Genomic DNA, 16,984 nt, shown 5'->3' with positions numbered 1-16,984 from the left:
TTATTACTAAGTCTATAGAATAACAGTGAGATCACATCAGTGCACACTTATATTTGAATTGATACGTTCTGTGTGGGGAACCAATAACCCCCAGGTGGGGAGTGAATTCATCTCTGGCATTGCTAGTGTGATAAATTATTATTTATTATTTATTACCAGTTTCTTATATAGCGCACACATATTCCGCAACGCTTTACAGAGAATATTGTAACACTAGGTGATTCATCGCGTCCTACGGGCGCTCTTCACACCGGCGTAAGGGGCTGCGCCCCCTTAATTTGTGAACGTTTGTATGTGAGACATATGGTTAGAATTGTATGAAAGATGCCTGTATTGCAACTTGAGTTATAGGTGAAATGTGTTAAATAGAGAGCATATGATGTGGAAGGGCAGTAGCGCACGCAGGGGGGGTTTCCGAGTACCCAGAAACCCCCCCCCAAGAATCTAAGGGCCACTGTCTGAAAGCTGAGGGTCCCCTCTTTCCAAGAGTACAAGAATTTTTAAAATCGGACCTTGGGAATCGGAGATATCTGACTTCACAGCAGTGGTCCCCATCCAAGCCTGTTAATTGCTGTTCCCAGTCAGATATTTCAGGTTCTGTCTGACATAGAGTTTTTCTGAGGATATATTCCAAAATCTGTGACTCTCCCCCTTTGAAGGACACTAGAAGCTTGTCTCTACTGTTCCCAGAACCAGAGATATCAGCCTTCAAGCAGCTGGTTACTGCTCCAGCTCCACACACCTGGTATGTAGTTTTATATACTCCTTGGCAGATTGCTCTGCCTCCTGAACTCTGATCCCCTCGTCCCCATTTGGTAGGTGGGATTCTCTAGTTTTTAATTCCATAAAAATCTAAGAAATCTATTTCTGGGAACTGGAGATATCTGCAGTCAAGCAATTTGTCCTCCCACCAGAAAATTATGAATAATAAGCCCACTCCACTATACACCCCTCCTCTGCATATTAAACATCCCCTACCACCCTGGAAGTTATGTATCAGGGCCCCTTCATTCAGCCCAATGCCCCCTTCTCCCACCATCTGTGCAGTAAAGGGGTAATTAGTGGAAATTACTGATCCAGGCCCTACATGCTGAGCGGTTGATATAATACCACCTACCACCCGTGGGACATCAAAACATATACTGGGTCACCTAAATGTCCATCTCTGTACTTTGCTCCGCACCTCTGGAAACCCCCTTCTGAAAATCCTGCGTTTGCCCCTGAAGGGGGTGTGTATTGTTTTGTTTAATTAAAACGCGGTTACAGAGTAAGATGTACATTGATAGTGTGGATGGTACAGTGACATTTGTGGGTGTGGGGGGGGGGGCTGCGTGTGCGTGTTGTTTAGGTGTGTGTGTGTGTGTGCAATAGTATAGTAGGGTGTTTTTGAGTCAGCGGCTCCCCACTGGCGGAGGTCACGACACAGGAAAACAGGAGGCTGGGTAGTGATAGGGGTGTGTGGGCATACGGGGGACTAAAGAGGAGGGTGGGGATACTGTGCAGCTTCTGCCAGTGGGTGAGGGTCCAGCGTGGCAGCACAGGAGTACAGGACGGTGGCCCTGAGTCAGTGGGCGGTATTCAATGAGCCTGATTCGCCATGTTTTTATGGCGAATTTGTGCTGTTTGGCGAATTTTTGACTAAAACGGTGAATCACCCTATTCAATGACCACATGGCGAATACATATGAAGTTTTTTTTCGCCATGATTCACCGAGTAGCAATCGCTATCTTTTTATGGTGAAGTGGACATGAATATATATTTAATTTAAAAAAAAATGTTTATTTTTTTTATTTTTACACAGCAGCCAGCAGGGGGCGCCGGAGCCGAGCCGCTCATTACATATTCATATATTCACTGCACTCAATCATTACGATCGGGTGTACTGAATATACGCGGTCCCCTGCTGGCACCCCCGGGGGGCAGCCTGTGCTGCCTGGCACCCGGGGAGCCCACCTCCCCCCCACATACGCTCTGGGGCAGGCAGAGAGACTTCCATCTCTCTGCCTGCCACCGTCCTCAGGCTCCCTGCGGCGTTCGCCGCAGGAGCTCATATTCGCCGGTCAGGGGCAGCGAGCCCCTGACTCGTTGAATACCTGAGCCTAAAAAGGATTCGCTGCACCTCGCAGGTATTCACATTGTCTCCTCCTACTGGGTGGGAGTTAGGGTGCATGAGAGCAGGAGGCTGGGCATGATAGGGGTATGTGGGCAACACAGCGTCAGCGACTCCCCAGTGGTGGAAGTTACGGTTCAGGAGAGAAGGAAGCTGGGTAGTGATAGGGGTGTGTGGGCATATGGGGGACTAAAGAGGAGGGTGGGGGACACTGTGCAGATTCGGTACTTGTGAGTTATCCGGGCGCCCGATTTTAGATCGGGTACCATCGGATCGGATCGCGTCGCATCGCGTGTTAACCAAATGGCATGCGATGCGACGCGACGAGATCAGCACCCGATTTTAGCAGTGTACCCGATTTTAACATTGGAATCAATGTAAAATGGTCCCTGAGACCCGATTTTACATTAATTTCAATGTAAAAATGGCCAAAACCCCCAAAAAGTGACAAAACTTAAATCCCATCCCCATTGTTAACGCCACTCCACTATTGACGCCAACCCGAAGCGTGGCGAGCGCAGCGAGCCCGCGAGGGGCGGCGGTACGCGTCCTCCGACCTTTTCATGCCCTACTATTCACTAGGGCGTGGAGTGAGAATAGAATAGTGTGGCGAGCGCAGCGAGCCACCGAGGCCCGAAGCGTGGCGAGCGCAGCGAGCCCCGCGAGGGGACGCGGATACCTGTGAAGCCCGCGAAGGGACGCGCTTACCTGTGAAGGTATCCGCGTCCCCTTGCGGGGCTCGCTGCGCTCGCCACGCTTCGGGCCTCGGTGGCTCGCTGCGCTCGCCACACTATTCTATTCTCACTCCACGCCCTAGTGGATAGTAGGGCATGAAAAGGTCGGAGGACGCGTAACACCGCCCCTCGCGGGCTCGCTGCGCTCGCCACGCTTCGGGTTCACGTTGATAGTGGCCTGGTTGTGAACATCCAATATCATTACAATATCATTATCAATATCATTACAATTGGGCGGGAAGTGTTAAAATCGCGTCGTGTCGCATCGCGTGGCATTGTATACCATACAATGCGACGCGATTACGACCTGATTTGGGATACGAGGAAATTTCAAGGGAAATCGCGTCGCATCGCGTCGCATCGTACTCTTATTGTACTGACATTCAATTTCAACATCGGGCGCCCGGATAACTCACAAGTACCGCCGATTCTGCCAGTGGGTGAGGGTCCAGCGTGGCAGCACAGGAGTACAGGACAGTGGCCCTGAGTCAGTGTCTCCTCCTACTGGGTGGGAGTTAGGGTGCATGAGAGCAGGAGGCTGGGTGGTAAAGCATGATAGGGGAATGTGGGCAACACAGGGTGAGCGGGTCCCCACTGGTGGAAGTTACGGGGCAGGAGAACAGGTGGCAGGGCAGTGCACGCTACATGACGCCGGGTACACACTACATGATGCCGGGTACACGCTACATGATGCCGGGTACATGCTACATGATGCCGGGTACACGCTACATGACACCGGGTACACTCTACATGGTGCCGGGTACACACTACATGGTGCCGGGCACACTCTACATAATGCCGGTTACACGCTACATGACGCCGGGTACACGCTACATGACGCCGGGTACACGCTACATGATGCCGGGTACACGCTACATGACGCCAGGTACACGCTACATGACTCCGGGTACACGCTACATGACGCCGGGCACACACTACATGACTCCGGGTACACGCTACATGATGCCGGGTACACGCTACATGACGCTGGGTACACGCTACATGATGTCGGATACACTCTACATGATGCCGGGTACACGTTACATGATGCCGGATACACGCTACATGATGCCGGGTACACGCTACATGATGCCGGGTACACGCTACATGATGCCGGGTACACGCTACATGGTGCCGGGTACACGCTACATGACGCCGGACACACGCTACATGACGCCGGGTACACGCTACATGATGCCGGATACACGCTACATGATGCCGGATACACGCTACATGATGCCGGATACACGCTACATGATGCCGGGTACACGCTACATGGTGCCGGGTACACGCTACATGATGCCGGGTACACGCTGCATGATGCCGGATACACACTACATGACGCCGGGTACACTCTACATGATGTCGGGTACACGCTACATGATGCCGGATACATGCTACATGACGCCGGGTACACGCTACATGACGCCGGGTACACTCTACATGGTGCCGGATACACGCTACATGATGCTAGGTACACACTACATGATGCTGGGTACACACTACATGATGCTGGGTACACGCTACACGATGACCGGTACGCGCTATGTACGGTACTGTACATACAGTACACTCTTGAATATTCTGATGACAAGGAGGGGGGGGTCATGATGTATTCGGCAGTAAGGCATCTCTAGTGACATTCCCCGATTAATCTGTATGTAAAGATGATGGGAGTTGTCGGTAGTCACCCGCGGTACTGTGCATTGCTAATAATGTAGTTGGTACACATGGGATTATTTTTAGAATTTGTAATAACGACGTCATTATCGGCTAATGCGTCCAGTGCAGTGGTTCCCAAATTGTGCGCCTAGGGTTGGGGGACAAGGATCAATTCATATTATTTATGGTCAATGTACCAGGCAAAACCAGTGCTGGTGGCTGACAATCATAATATATGGGGACAAACAGAAGCAAATCCTGTCCCTCACCAGATAACTGTGACATATAAACACAATGCACTTCATTTCATTTTTTTTCCGGAATTTCCTGATAAAAAGTATTTAGCCTAGGGGTGCCTTGAAAATATTCTGATGCTCTAGGGCGCCGTGATTCAAAAAAGTTTGGGAACCCCTGCTCTAGTGTGTACCCGGCTCAATATATAAATATAGTGTTCATTCTAGCACCCGCTATCTTTGAAAACCCATGCAGTTCCTGTTCCCTGCCTGGGGTGTCGCTGTCTGCTGTGGTGTTTCTAGCACAGGTCTGGTTTGCATATCAGTGCTGATATACAGACCACACTGCTAGAAGCACTACAGCAGACAGCGACACCCCAGGCAGGGAAGAGGAACTGCATGGGTTTTCAAAGATAGCCGGTGCTAGAATGAACACTAAAATAATGTAGCAATGACAAAATATATCATTACTGTATTACTTATGTATGCAGGCTTATTGCCTGATCTAATCATTCATATGCCATGAGCCTAGCGCTTACCTACCACGCCTAACACCCTGGTAGTCTCTAGGGTGGTAATGAAGAAAGGCTGTGCCACTGGGAACTTACCCACTCTACCAACCTTGGCGGGCATATAGGGTCACATGTAAGGTCATGCAAGTCATCTGCCGCAGATCCCATGCCCAAGGGGGTCAGCCCTGGACCCCATAGAAGGAAGAAGTGTTTATATTGTTAAACCAACTGTACGCATTGGCGGGACTGTGGTGTGGTGTATCAGTGCACTGACTACATGACTATTTAAGTTTTAAACTAAAGGCGCATTTTAGTGAAAATCATTCACTTTAAGCATTGCTCCCGTTCCCATAAAGTGACACTACTTAAATAGAAACTCTTTTTATTACTGGGAAAACTGCAGAGCTCAGACATCTTCAGCCGAGTGCCTATTACTCCGCAGAGAAAAGCTTTGTCTGAGCGGTAGGGTAACGGCGGCCTGCAAAATGGGAACAATTTCTCTATCTAAAGAACATATCAGATATTGAATGCAGGGGAATGTTTTCTTTCTGCACCTACTATGGATGATTGTAAGATGCCAGCGGTCGCTGCAGTTATGTGATTTGTAGTGTGACGTTATCTCCCAGGCAGATTTACGCCTCGCATTACACACGGTTTAACCTCTTGTAAATAAAGGTGAATTTTCTGAACAGTTTTCATTGTATCTGAACATGCTGCCAGAAGGGCCCTTTATTCCCCAATTAGGCGGAATTTACAGCATCAATTGCCGTTCTCGTGATAGACCCAGCAGTAAACACATAGGGGAGTTTGTTCTAATGTGTACGAATTAAGGTGAGATACTGCCCTGCAAGTCCCAGGCTGAATCGGCAAGAAAACCACGCAATTAGGGGCTGATTCACACTCATTTGTTAGGGTCCGAATTTGTCCCCGTTCCCCTTTTCTTAGCGAAGGCAGGAGTAATCAATCCACGTTGAGTAGACATTGATTGGTTTTTCTGCCTTGCGGCCGCATGGAGGGGATGTGTTACCATACACATTCCTCGCATGATAGATAGGGGATTCTCTCGGAAGGGGGGATAGGGGTGTTTGGAAGGACAGCGTTTATATGTTCGAATGCTGCGAATGGGTCTGAATCGGGCCCACTCTATTACATAAAACAGATAATTTACACATAAAAGTGTCAGTTACATGATAGAGAGGGGATTAGCTCGGAGGGGGGGACGGGAGTGTTCGGCCGGACAGTGTTTATCTGTCTGCTAGGCTGCGAATGGGTCTGAATTGGGCCAACACATAAAATACATACAGTAATATACACATAAATGTGTCAGGAACTATTTTTTTTTAAAAACACTCTGAACTTATTATTATTATTAACAGATTCTTATATAGCGCACACATATTACGCAGCGCTTTACAGAGAATAGTTGAACATTCGAATCAGTCCCTGCCCCAGTGGAGCTTACAATCTATATTCCCTACCACATGTACACGCACACAGACATTCTAGGGTTAATTTGTTGGGAGCCAATTAGCCTACCAGTATATTTTTGGATTGTGGGAGGAAACCGGAGCACCTGGAGGAAACCCACGCAAGTACTAGGAGAATATACAAACTCCACACAGTTAGAGACATGGTGGGGATAGAACCCATGTCCTCAGTGCTGTGAGGCAGTAATGCTAATCATTACACCATCCGCACTGCCCCATATATATAACACATGGTGGGGATAGAACCCATGACCTCAGTGCTGTGAGGCAGTAATGCTAACCATTACACCATCCGTACTGCCCTGTATATATAACACATGGTGGGGATAGAACCCATGACCTCAGTGCTGTGAGGCAGTAATGCTAACCATTACACCATCCGTACTGCCCCATATATATAACACATGGTGGGGATAGAACCCATGACCTCAGCGCTGTGAGGCAGTGATGTTATAACCATTACACCATCCGTACTGCCCCGTATATATAACACATGGTGGGGATAGAACCCATGACCTCAGTGCTGTGAGGCAGTAATGTAACCATTACACTGTCCGTACTGCCCCGTATATATAACACATGGTGGGGATAGAACCCATGACCTCAGTGCTGTGAGGCAGTAATGCTAACCATTACACCATCCGTACTGCCCCGTATATATAACACATGGTGGGGATAGAACCCATGACCTCAGCGCTGTGAGACAGTAATATAACCATTACACCGTCCGTACTGCCCGTATATATATCACATGGTGGGGATAGAACCCATGACCTCAGCGCTGTGAGACAGTAATACTAACCATTACACCGTCCGTACTTAGAAACCTTTTTTTGTGCAAATTGTTGAATTCCTTTATAAAAATCTGTACGTCAGACCCCAGAGAAGGACATTGTGGAATGAGTGCATAGAACAATCCTAAAGAAGGACTGTTAGGAGCTGGGAACTATAGGACTCTTACACAGGTGGCTGCTAATCCTCAGACACAGCAGCGGATCAGAGAATCCGGAAGCGGTTCCTAATCCTAACATGCCGTCTGCGCTTTACCATAATCTCACCCAGTCTCTGCATATACAGACGCAGCAGCTGCATCAGCGGCCACCTCTGAATCGGACCCATATCATAGTTACTTTCCCTCCTACATTCTGCAGGAGGCTCCCCGAAATAGGAGCAATCTCCCTCTCTCCCTGAGGAGTCTAGAAATATCCCTGATTTCTCCTAACCCTCCATATGCAGCTGTTGCCTTTTTGGGGAAATAAAATAAAGTAGATAGTGCAGGCAGCAATGTTATTATCAATACCTGCTACATTACCCAAAGTATATAGTTGCTAATGTTATCTAGAAATAACTTGCAACAAGCATTTAAACACATATAAGCCCATATATAGAACTAGCCACTCCCTTTTGGGTGGGGCATGACACGCCCCCTTAATGGGGCACTTTAAAATTCTACTGCCAACTATAATCTCCCTGAAACTAATTGTCAAAAGTATGCATGTATGCCCATTATACTGTGTTTGTTATATCATTGAGTTCCAGTATTTTGTGCACAAAAGAAGTATTAAATTCCTGTTGTGTTTTGCCTGGCAGAGAACAGCTGTTTCCTTATCTGATACCATTCAGAAGTGGAGAGAGTACAGAGAGCAGTGTATGAACACGTTCCACCAAACCCCAACTACTATGACTGGTAAGTGACAATGCGGGGTCCAGCTCCGTTCTAAACTATGAAACCAATTTACATGCTAATATGTCTTCTGGTGATTATATATGTCACCCCATTCACTCTTATAGTGATACTTTAATATATTCATTATTGGCAAATTCATCATAAAAAACTCTTGCACAGGGAGTGACGTTTTGTGTCTGCGCATGTGCACAGGGTGTTCACTGGGTGCGCGCACCCAGGACTACATGCGGCAGCGGGCCGGGCGATTTCCCAATGGGATCGCCCAGTGTTTCATGGGTGTTCCCATGCAAATCGCCCAGTTAAACATCCATTTGCAGCCAGTGCGGGTGAACCCGCACTGCAAGGGGTTTGGTGGACTCGCAAGACTGAAAAATTTGCAGCCTTGTGAGTCAACCAGAATAACTCCCCTAATTTTAGGAGGGAGGGTTAGCTTCAGGCTGCATGTGGGCAAGGTTAGGGTTAGGGACAGGGTGGGGGTGGAGGCTTAGGATGCAGGTGGGGATTTTAGAGTTATTGGGAAGGGTTAGCATAATTACCGTAAAGGTGTCGGCCAATGTCGACTTTCTGACCATCGGCATCCTAAGCACCGGTATCTCCATCAACTTCTTAATACATCTGCCCGGCAATATACTTTATTGCAACATAATTTGGTTTGTGAAAACATTCTAATAGTTGTTACATAATGACAGCTGTAAAGTATAGTGACGGCTGTATTGTCTGTATACTGTACTTATAATACAGTAGATATAGTTTAAGAGGGATCATTTGTACAAATGCAACGTCCTAAGCTGCTAATTATCCCTGAAAGTGGTTTCTTTCCAGAGCTCTTCAGAACTACACTTGTGAGCAACGCAACAGATCAGCATAATTCTGTGGTGCTGCAGCAAATACATGCTGATAAGCAGCAATAACGTACAGAAATATATGTGCGAAAGTACAATAAGAGACACAACATGGACACGTTTTTAATAACCATCTTCATTGTTCTTTCGCTTAAAATCTTTGTTTTTATTTAGCGATTTTTTTTTTTTGAGAATAACAAAATAATACATTGCGGATTTAACTGTTTTTTATTAAAAGACACCAAAATATTTTATTTTACAACAATAAAAAAAATGACATTTAATCAGAAGGTGCTGTACCCATGTACACCAATATGGATTTCATTCTCATATAGGGCCTTATTCTAGTTCACTCTTTCTGACAAAATCCTTCTTAGATGGACAAAACCATGTGCACTGCAGGTGGGGCAGATGTTACTTGTGCAGAGATAATTAGATTTGGGTGGGGTTTTACTTCAAAGTGAGATCTATATTGCAGTGTAAAAATAAAGCAGCCAGTATTTACCCTGCACAGAAACAAAATAACTCACACAAATCTAATTCTCTCTGCACATTTTACATCTGCCCCCCCTGCAGTGCACATGGTTTTGTCCATCTAAGAAGGATTTTGTCAGAAAGAGTGAACTAGAATAAGGCCCATAGTGTTGCATGCTGGAATCACAAACTTGTGTGTGTTTTTGTCGTTGCGCGTGAAAGTGCATGGACATTTTTCATGCGGTTGGGGCCGAACTCACTTCTTGGTCAATTTGAGAGTTGCAGGTTTGCCCAAATTCTTAGTAAATTTACCCCATAATGTCAACATTTGCAAAGTCGGCAATCATAATTTCGATGCTACACTGTAGATCGCAACATGTCCACATCTGCTGAATGGCAAGATGTTCACAATAAAGTGCAACTGATATTCTGTGTGTCACTGTTCTGAGATATGCGATCCATAGTTAGAGGGTGTGCTGATACTTGTAGTGCTATATGGAAGGATCCTGGGGTGCTTTGCTCCAGGTGATAAGATCTCAGTTTAGAAATACTGATGTGTATGACCCAAAGTACTATTAAGATATACTGTACTGTAGGATTGCCTAACCATGGCTCACGGCTTACTATATGTATATTTGCAATTGTATGTAACTGAGATCTTTCCATTATCATTATCTTGTAGGATTTAAATCCCATTTTCTGGTCTTCCTTTGTAATGTTCTGGGGGAACTTATGTGTTTTTTTCTTGCCTTGATTAGTCTGTGATGGACCAATCAGCAACTACCAGTCTGTGTATCAAGATGGCAATGCCGACATTCTGAGATTGCTGACAAAATGAGACTATGGTAGGGCAGGGTTTTGGGTGAGGCGGCAGTGGGAGGGTTAGTGTAGGTCACAACCAAAACTGCCAATTTTCACCCAGAACTCATCTTTCACTGATCACCAGACCCAAAAGACAGTGCTGGAGCTGTTGGACCCGCCAAACAAGGTAAGTCACCGCTGGACCACTGGGAACGTAGCGTCTTCATTCTAATCATGTTGGCATTACGTCAGTGGTGACACGAAGAATGTCATCACAGTTAATGTTGACATGGCAAGTATGTTGACATGCTGCCCAACAATCAACATTACAACCATGTGGAAATCCTCTCCAGTCTAACCCTAACTGTCCACTCTTGCAGCCTAACCTTAATCATCCCCTCTCACAGCCTAACCCTAACCTTCCCACTTCCTAACCCTAACTGTCACCTCCTGAAGCCTAACCCTAATCATCCTCTCCCACAGCCTAACCCTTCCCTCCCGCAATATAACCTAACCTTTCCACATCCTAACCCTAACTGTCCCCTCCTAAAGCTTAACTCGAATCATCCCCTCCCACAACCTAACCCTAACCGCCCCCCCCCCCCCACAGCCTAACCCTAACCACCCCCTCCCACAATCTAACACCAACCTTCTCTCATCCTAACCCTAATTGCCCCTCCCCACAGACTAACCCTAACCATCCCCTCCCGCAACCTTACCCTAACCATCCCCTCCCCTCCCGCATCCTAACCCTTACTGTGCACTCTCAGCTTGAAAAAGCTGCAGGAGCAGTGAAACGCGTTGGTATTTGCTACACCAGAATGGCTGCCACAATTTGCTTCTTGACTGTGTCTCCAAGAGCCTGTTTCATCTGCAGTTGCAGTTAAACCCATTCATTTGGTCCCAGATTGCAGAATTTACAGGATCCACATTCAGGCTTCATCATCAACTGTGGAGCTATCTCTAATTTGCCTGCTCAGTATCAAGTGAACTCCCTACTTCAGATAATCCATCTTTGTGAGTAACAACTCTTGTGGAAGAATGCCATCTTCCCCACTCTGATTGGACAAAGTATTTGGTGGGACAAAAAGAATGGAACTCCTCAGGAGATGAGGTGACTCTGAAACCAAATAAATGTGCACAACTCATTGCAGCTATTCTTCTTATTTCTCACATTATATATTTATTTTTCCTTTTTAGGCCATGTAGGCATGTAAAGTGTTATTAACTAATAAATGTAACTTTTCTTAATTATTGCACAACCCGAATTTACTGTGTAGCGCAACTACCTATGTATATACAGTATGTGCACTCCTGCAGCCTAACCCTAAACTTCCCCTCCCACAAAATAATCCAAACTGCCCCCTCCCGCAACCTAACCCTAATCATCCCCTCCTGCAACCTAACCCTAACCGTCCCCTCCCGCAATCTTACCCTAACCGCCCCCTCCCGCAACCTAACCCTAATCATCCCCTCCCGCAACCTAACCCTAATCATCCCCTCCCGCAACCTAACCCTAACTGCCCCCTCCCGCAACCTAACACTAACTGCCCCCTCCCGCAACCTAACCCTAACCGTCCCCTTTTGCAACCTAACCCTAACCGTCCCCTCGCGCAACCTAACCCTAACTGCCCCCTCCCGCAACCTAACCCTAACTGCCCCCTCCCGCAACCTAACACTAACTGCCCCCTCCCGCAACCTAACCCTAATCATCCCCTCCTGCAACCTAACCCTAACTGTCCCTTCCCACAATCTAACCCGAACCCTAACCATACCCCTCCCACAACCTAACTTTAACCTTCACGCTGCCTAACTCAAAGCCTCCATTTAGTGCCTAGCTGTAACAAAACCCCAAGACTTACGAGCACCACATTTTGGATTCAGCACACATCTCGACTGTAAGACAACTATACATCAATCTGTGTACCTGGCCCAGTGTCAGGGGTTCTCATTTACACGTGTGAAGGTGAATATGAGTGATAACCATCTCGTACAGTCAGAGCCGTTGTCACACTGGTAACAGCTAATGCATCATCGTGTCTGATTTATTGGCACAGGTACCAGTACAGTGATCTTCTACCCTGCGGCTATAGGAACCGCCAGCCCCGCAGACTTCTTACACAGTGCCACACACAATTACACTTTGATCCTTCATAGATATTACTTGTACATTTTATTGCAGTTCTTTTATGGTACTTGTGTAATATCTGGGCGCCCGATTTTTTGATTGTACGCCTTAACTTAAGGCATACAATCACATGCGATGCGACGCGATTTTATATGATGTTATATAGTGTGGCGAGCGCAGCGAGCCACGTGCCCGAATCGTGGCGAGCGCAGCAAGCACTGCAAGGGGCCGCATAATACCTGTGAAGTAATGCGCGTCCCCTCTCGGGGCTCGCTACGCTTCGGGCTCAGTGGCTCGCTGCGCTTGCCACACTATATAAAATCAACTCTACGCCGACGTGGATAGTGGGGGTATGAAAAGGTCGGAGGACGCGTATCGCCGCCCCACGCTTCGGGTTGGCGTTAACAATGAGGGGGCATACAAACAATGAGGGAGCCTGGGGGGCATTTTGGGGGGCCTGGGGGCCATTTGGGACCATTTAACAATGATTCCTATGGAAAAATCGGGTCCATCGTATCGCATGCGATTTGGTTGCTTGCGATGCGATTTTTCCGATCCGATGAAAAAAAACGGGCGCCCAGATAATACACAAATACCGTATTTATATTGTGGAAGTGATACTTTGCCTTCTGCTGTATTAGCCTTTCCTGAAGCACCATCTGGCATAAAAGAGGGAAGTGATGGCGATCGGTGGGTTACCCCCCCTCTACGGTCACCATCGATGGTATACAGGGGTAAATTCATCCCAGTTGCCTGGAGGCAAGTTCAAATTTGGTGCCCCCCTTCTCTTAAAAAAAGGCCGGTGGATAAGTGTCGGACTCCCGAGATTCAGCGTTCATCGGTGGGTCCCATCTCACAGTCCAGCACCAGCGGCAGGTGCGCTGTTGCTTACTGCAGTGCAGGCTGAGCGGTACCAGTCAGGAGCTGTCCTGTCCCCTATTGCAGGTGTTAGCAGATCTCCTGGGAAAGAGCCGACTACAGTAACTCTGCAGCAGCAGCAAGTGCGTCGCAGTGCTCCATTGGAAGAGCAGCGGTCACACTGGGATCCCACTGTAAACCAGCAGGTGCTCCTTTGAGCCCGGAGGCACCCAGTGTGCGTCGTTAGGTCGACGAAGTCTAGGTCAACAGTCAAAAAGCCATCCACTATTGTTCAACAGTCAAAAGGTTGACACATGAAAAAAGGATTGACATGCATTAGGTGGACATGGCCAAAAGGTGGACACAAGCAAAATGTCGACCTGAAAAAGGTCGACATGGGGGAAAAGGTGAGTTTTTCAAGTTTTTTGCTGTTTATTTTGACATATGTCGACATGGACACCATAAAGGTGCCCCGCGTCCACTCGCACGGCTCGTTGTGATCTCCATGCTTCGGGCACAGTCCCTCGCTGCACTCAGCACATTATAATATTCTCCCTCTCTGCCCGCTGGGATGGTAAAGTATAAAGTCGGTGTAAAAAAAAATCATGAAAAATTCATGTCGACCTTTAGCACGGCAGGAGTCCCCATTGCCTCTTGGAGTTGTGCATCATCGATGGTGGAATACCATTTGGTTGTCCCCATCGATGGCAAAAGTATTTAACACCAGTCATAGGGCAGTATTCAATGAGAAAAATTCTCCGTGCATGGCGAGAGATTTTTTCTCTCGCCATGCACTCGCCCTGTTCCGGAGGGCTCGCTGCCACTCCTGCTCCCACTATTCAATGTTGTTAAGACTCGCCGCCACTCGTCCGCGGCAGGGAGCTGGCAGGGAGCCGGGGGACGGTGGCAGTCAGGGAGATTAAAGTCTCCCTGGCTGCCCCAGAACATATGTGGAGGGGAGGAGGGCTCCCCGGGACCCAGGCAGCACAAGCTGCCCCCCCCCCCCTATAGCCAGCGGGGGACCCAGTATTCACTGCACCCGATCGTGCATATGTAATGATCGGGTGCAGTGAATATATGAATATCTAATGAGCGGCTCGAGAGCTCCGGCCCCCTGCTGGCTGCTCTGTGTAAAAAAAAAATTAAAAAAATATATTTTTTTAAATTAAATATATATTCATGTGCTATAAGCACATGAATAAAAATAACATGCCCCTTCACAGAAAAAAAATCCTGATTTTTTGACACCAAAATAAAAAAAAAAAACCTTTTAGTTTAAAAGTTCACATTCCAGTTCTCCATTAAAAGATTGAGAATTGCTACACGGAGAGACACGGAAAAAATCACTCAGAAAGACGGCGAAAATATCACATTGAATAGGGTGGTTCACTTTTGGAGAGCAAAATGCTCCTTCCAACGCGAAAATAGCACAAACTCGCCATAAAACACGGCAAATTTTTCTCATTGAATACTGGCCATAGACCATGAATGATTTTGAATCACCAGTAAATGTATAGGAGAAGGGAGCGTTCTGAGCGTTCTGAGCTGTTATACAGTAAAAATCCAAAATCCTTTTCCAATTAATCTTTTACTTCAATATCCAATAAAACGGGCTGTAAAAGTGGTAAAACACCAGGCGCTACATTGAGTGGAAATGTCGTCTGATCACCTTTCTTCCATAACAAATCCACCAGATACTGCAGGTTCTGTTCATAAACAGCTATGAAATCTAGAAATGATATTTTATCGGCAGTTTTTAGGATTTGCTGTGTTTGCATTTTAAATATATTCTGCAGCAATTTATTATCTCTAACCCATTTTTATGACAAGTGAATGAAAGGAAATGTCTCAGAGGTTTATTTACCCTCAGCATTAACAGGCACAATTATACCACATAGGGGGCCCGATTCAGGCCTGCTCACTGGGCTGCGATTGTTCGGAACCCAGCGAGCAGGTAAACTCCGCCCTACAACCGCATGATCAGTGCGACACCCGCAAGCGGCGGACAAGAACCACCATCAGTGGCAGCCTCTGTGCGCAAGAAGGCAGCCGAGACATTAACATGTTCCCACAAATCCGCTGAGTAGAGGCAGCATTTCCAGTAGCGTTTGTATTTGGGTCCACCGCTGATTCAGACCCTTAGTCAAGTCCTAGGGTAAATGTAATATCCTGTGCACTTCAGGCGTCAGCGGCTTCCCAGCGAGTCTGACCAATGATTTAACGTAGCATTTATTGTAAAGCCAAAACCAAGTTGGCAGAAAGCATCAGTGACCACCTTACAATACAGAGAACATCACAGCACCCACCCGATAATACAGAGAGCACCACAGTGACCACCTTATAATGCAGGGAACATCACAGCACCCATCCGATAATACAGAGATACACCACAGTGACAACCTTATAATGCAGGGAACATCACAGCACCCACCCGATAATGCAGAGAGCACCACAGTGACCACCTTACAATACAGAGAACATCACAGCACCCACCCGATAATGCAGAGAGCACCACAGTGACCACCTTACAATACAGAGAACATCACAGCACCCACCCGATAATACAGAGAGCACCACAGTTACCACCTTACAATACAGAGAACATCACAGCACCCACCCGATAATGCAGAGAGCACCACAGTGACCACCTTACAATACAGAGAACATCACAGCACCCACCCGATAATGCAGAGAGCACCACAGTGACCACCTTACAATACAGAGAACATCACAGCACCCACCCGATAATGCAGAGAGCACCACAGTGACCACCTTACAATACAGAGAACATCACAGCACCCACCCGATAATGCAGAGAGCACCACAGTGACCACCTTACAATACAGAGAACATCACAGCACCCACCCGATAATACAGAGAGCACCACAGTGACCACCTTATAATGCAGGGAACATCACAGCACCCACCCGATAATACAGAGAGCACCACAGTGACCACCTTATAATGCAGGGAACATCACAGCACCCACCCGATAATACAGAGATACACCTCAGTGACAACCTTATAATGCAGGGAACATCACAGCACCCACCCGATAATACAGAGAGCACCACAGTGACCACCTTATAATGCAGGGAATATTACAGTATTTTAGTATTAAGTATTAGATATTAATAGAACATTAGAGATATACTGGAGATAACAGGAGAAAACAGAAGGACTGGAAACTATTCAGCCTCCACTGAAATCCAATCACACAAAATACTGCAGTGACTTACCTGATCCAGCAACACCAACAGTCTACCCAGCCTGGACACTTAACACGTAATGCTGTGAGACACGCAATGCTGTGAGACACGCAATGCTGTGAGACACTCAATGCTGTGAGACACTCCTTTTCCCTCCCCTATAGCCTGCATTCACTGTGTAACAATCTCAGCCATCATTTATCTTCCAACATTACTTCTGAAGGTCTGCATTAAAACCCCAAAACT

At 47.1% G+C, this 16,984-nt stretch overlaps 1 protein-coding gene across 1 annotated transcript in view; it reads left to right on the top strand.

Moving 5' to 3' along the window:
• GLP1R (glucagon like peptide 1 receptor) overlaps positions 1 to 16,984 on the top strand; it is a 276,669-nt gene that overhangs the window by 70,381 nt on the left and 189,304 nt on the right. The window contains exon 2 of the mRNA XM_083175414.1: positions 8,330 to 8,426. Coding sequence (XP_083031540.1) covers positions 8,330 to 8,426 — 97 coding nt within the window. The remainder of the gene's footprint in view (positions 1 to 8,329; positions 8,427 to 16,984) is intronic.

The sequence above is a fragment of the Crinia signifera genome, chromosome 3 (genome assembly GCF_055691185.1).
Source record: "Crinia signifera chromosome 3, ASM5569118v1, whole genome shotgun sequence".
Lineage (NCBI taxonomy): Eukaryota > Metazoa > Chordata > Amphibia > Anura > Myobatrachidae > Crinia > Crinia signifera.
This window is presented reverse-complemented; position numbering and strand designations above follow the sequence as displayed.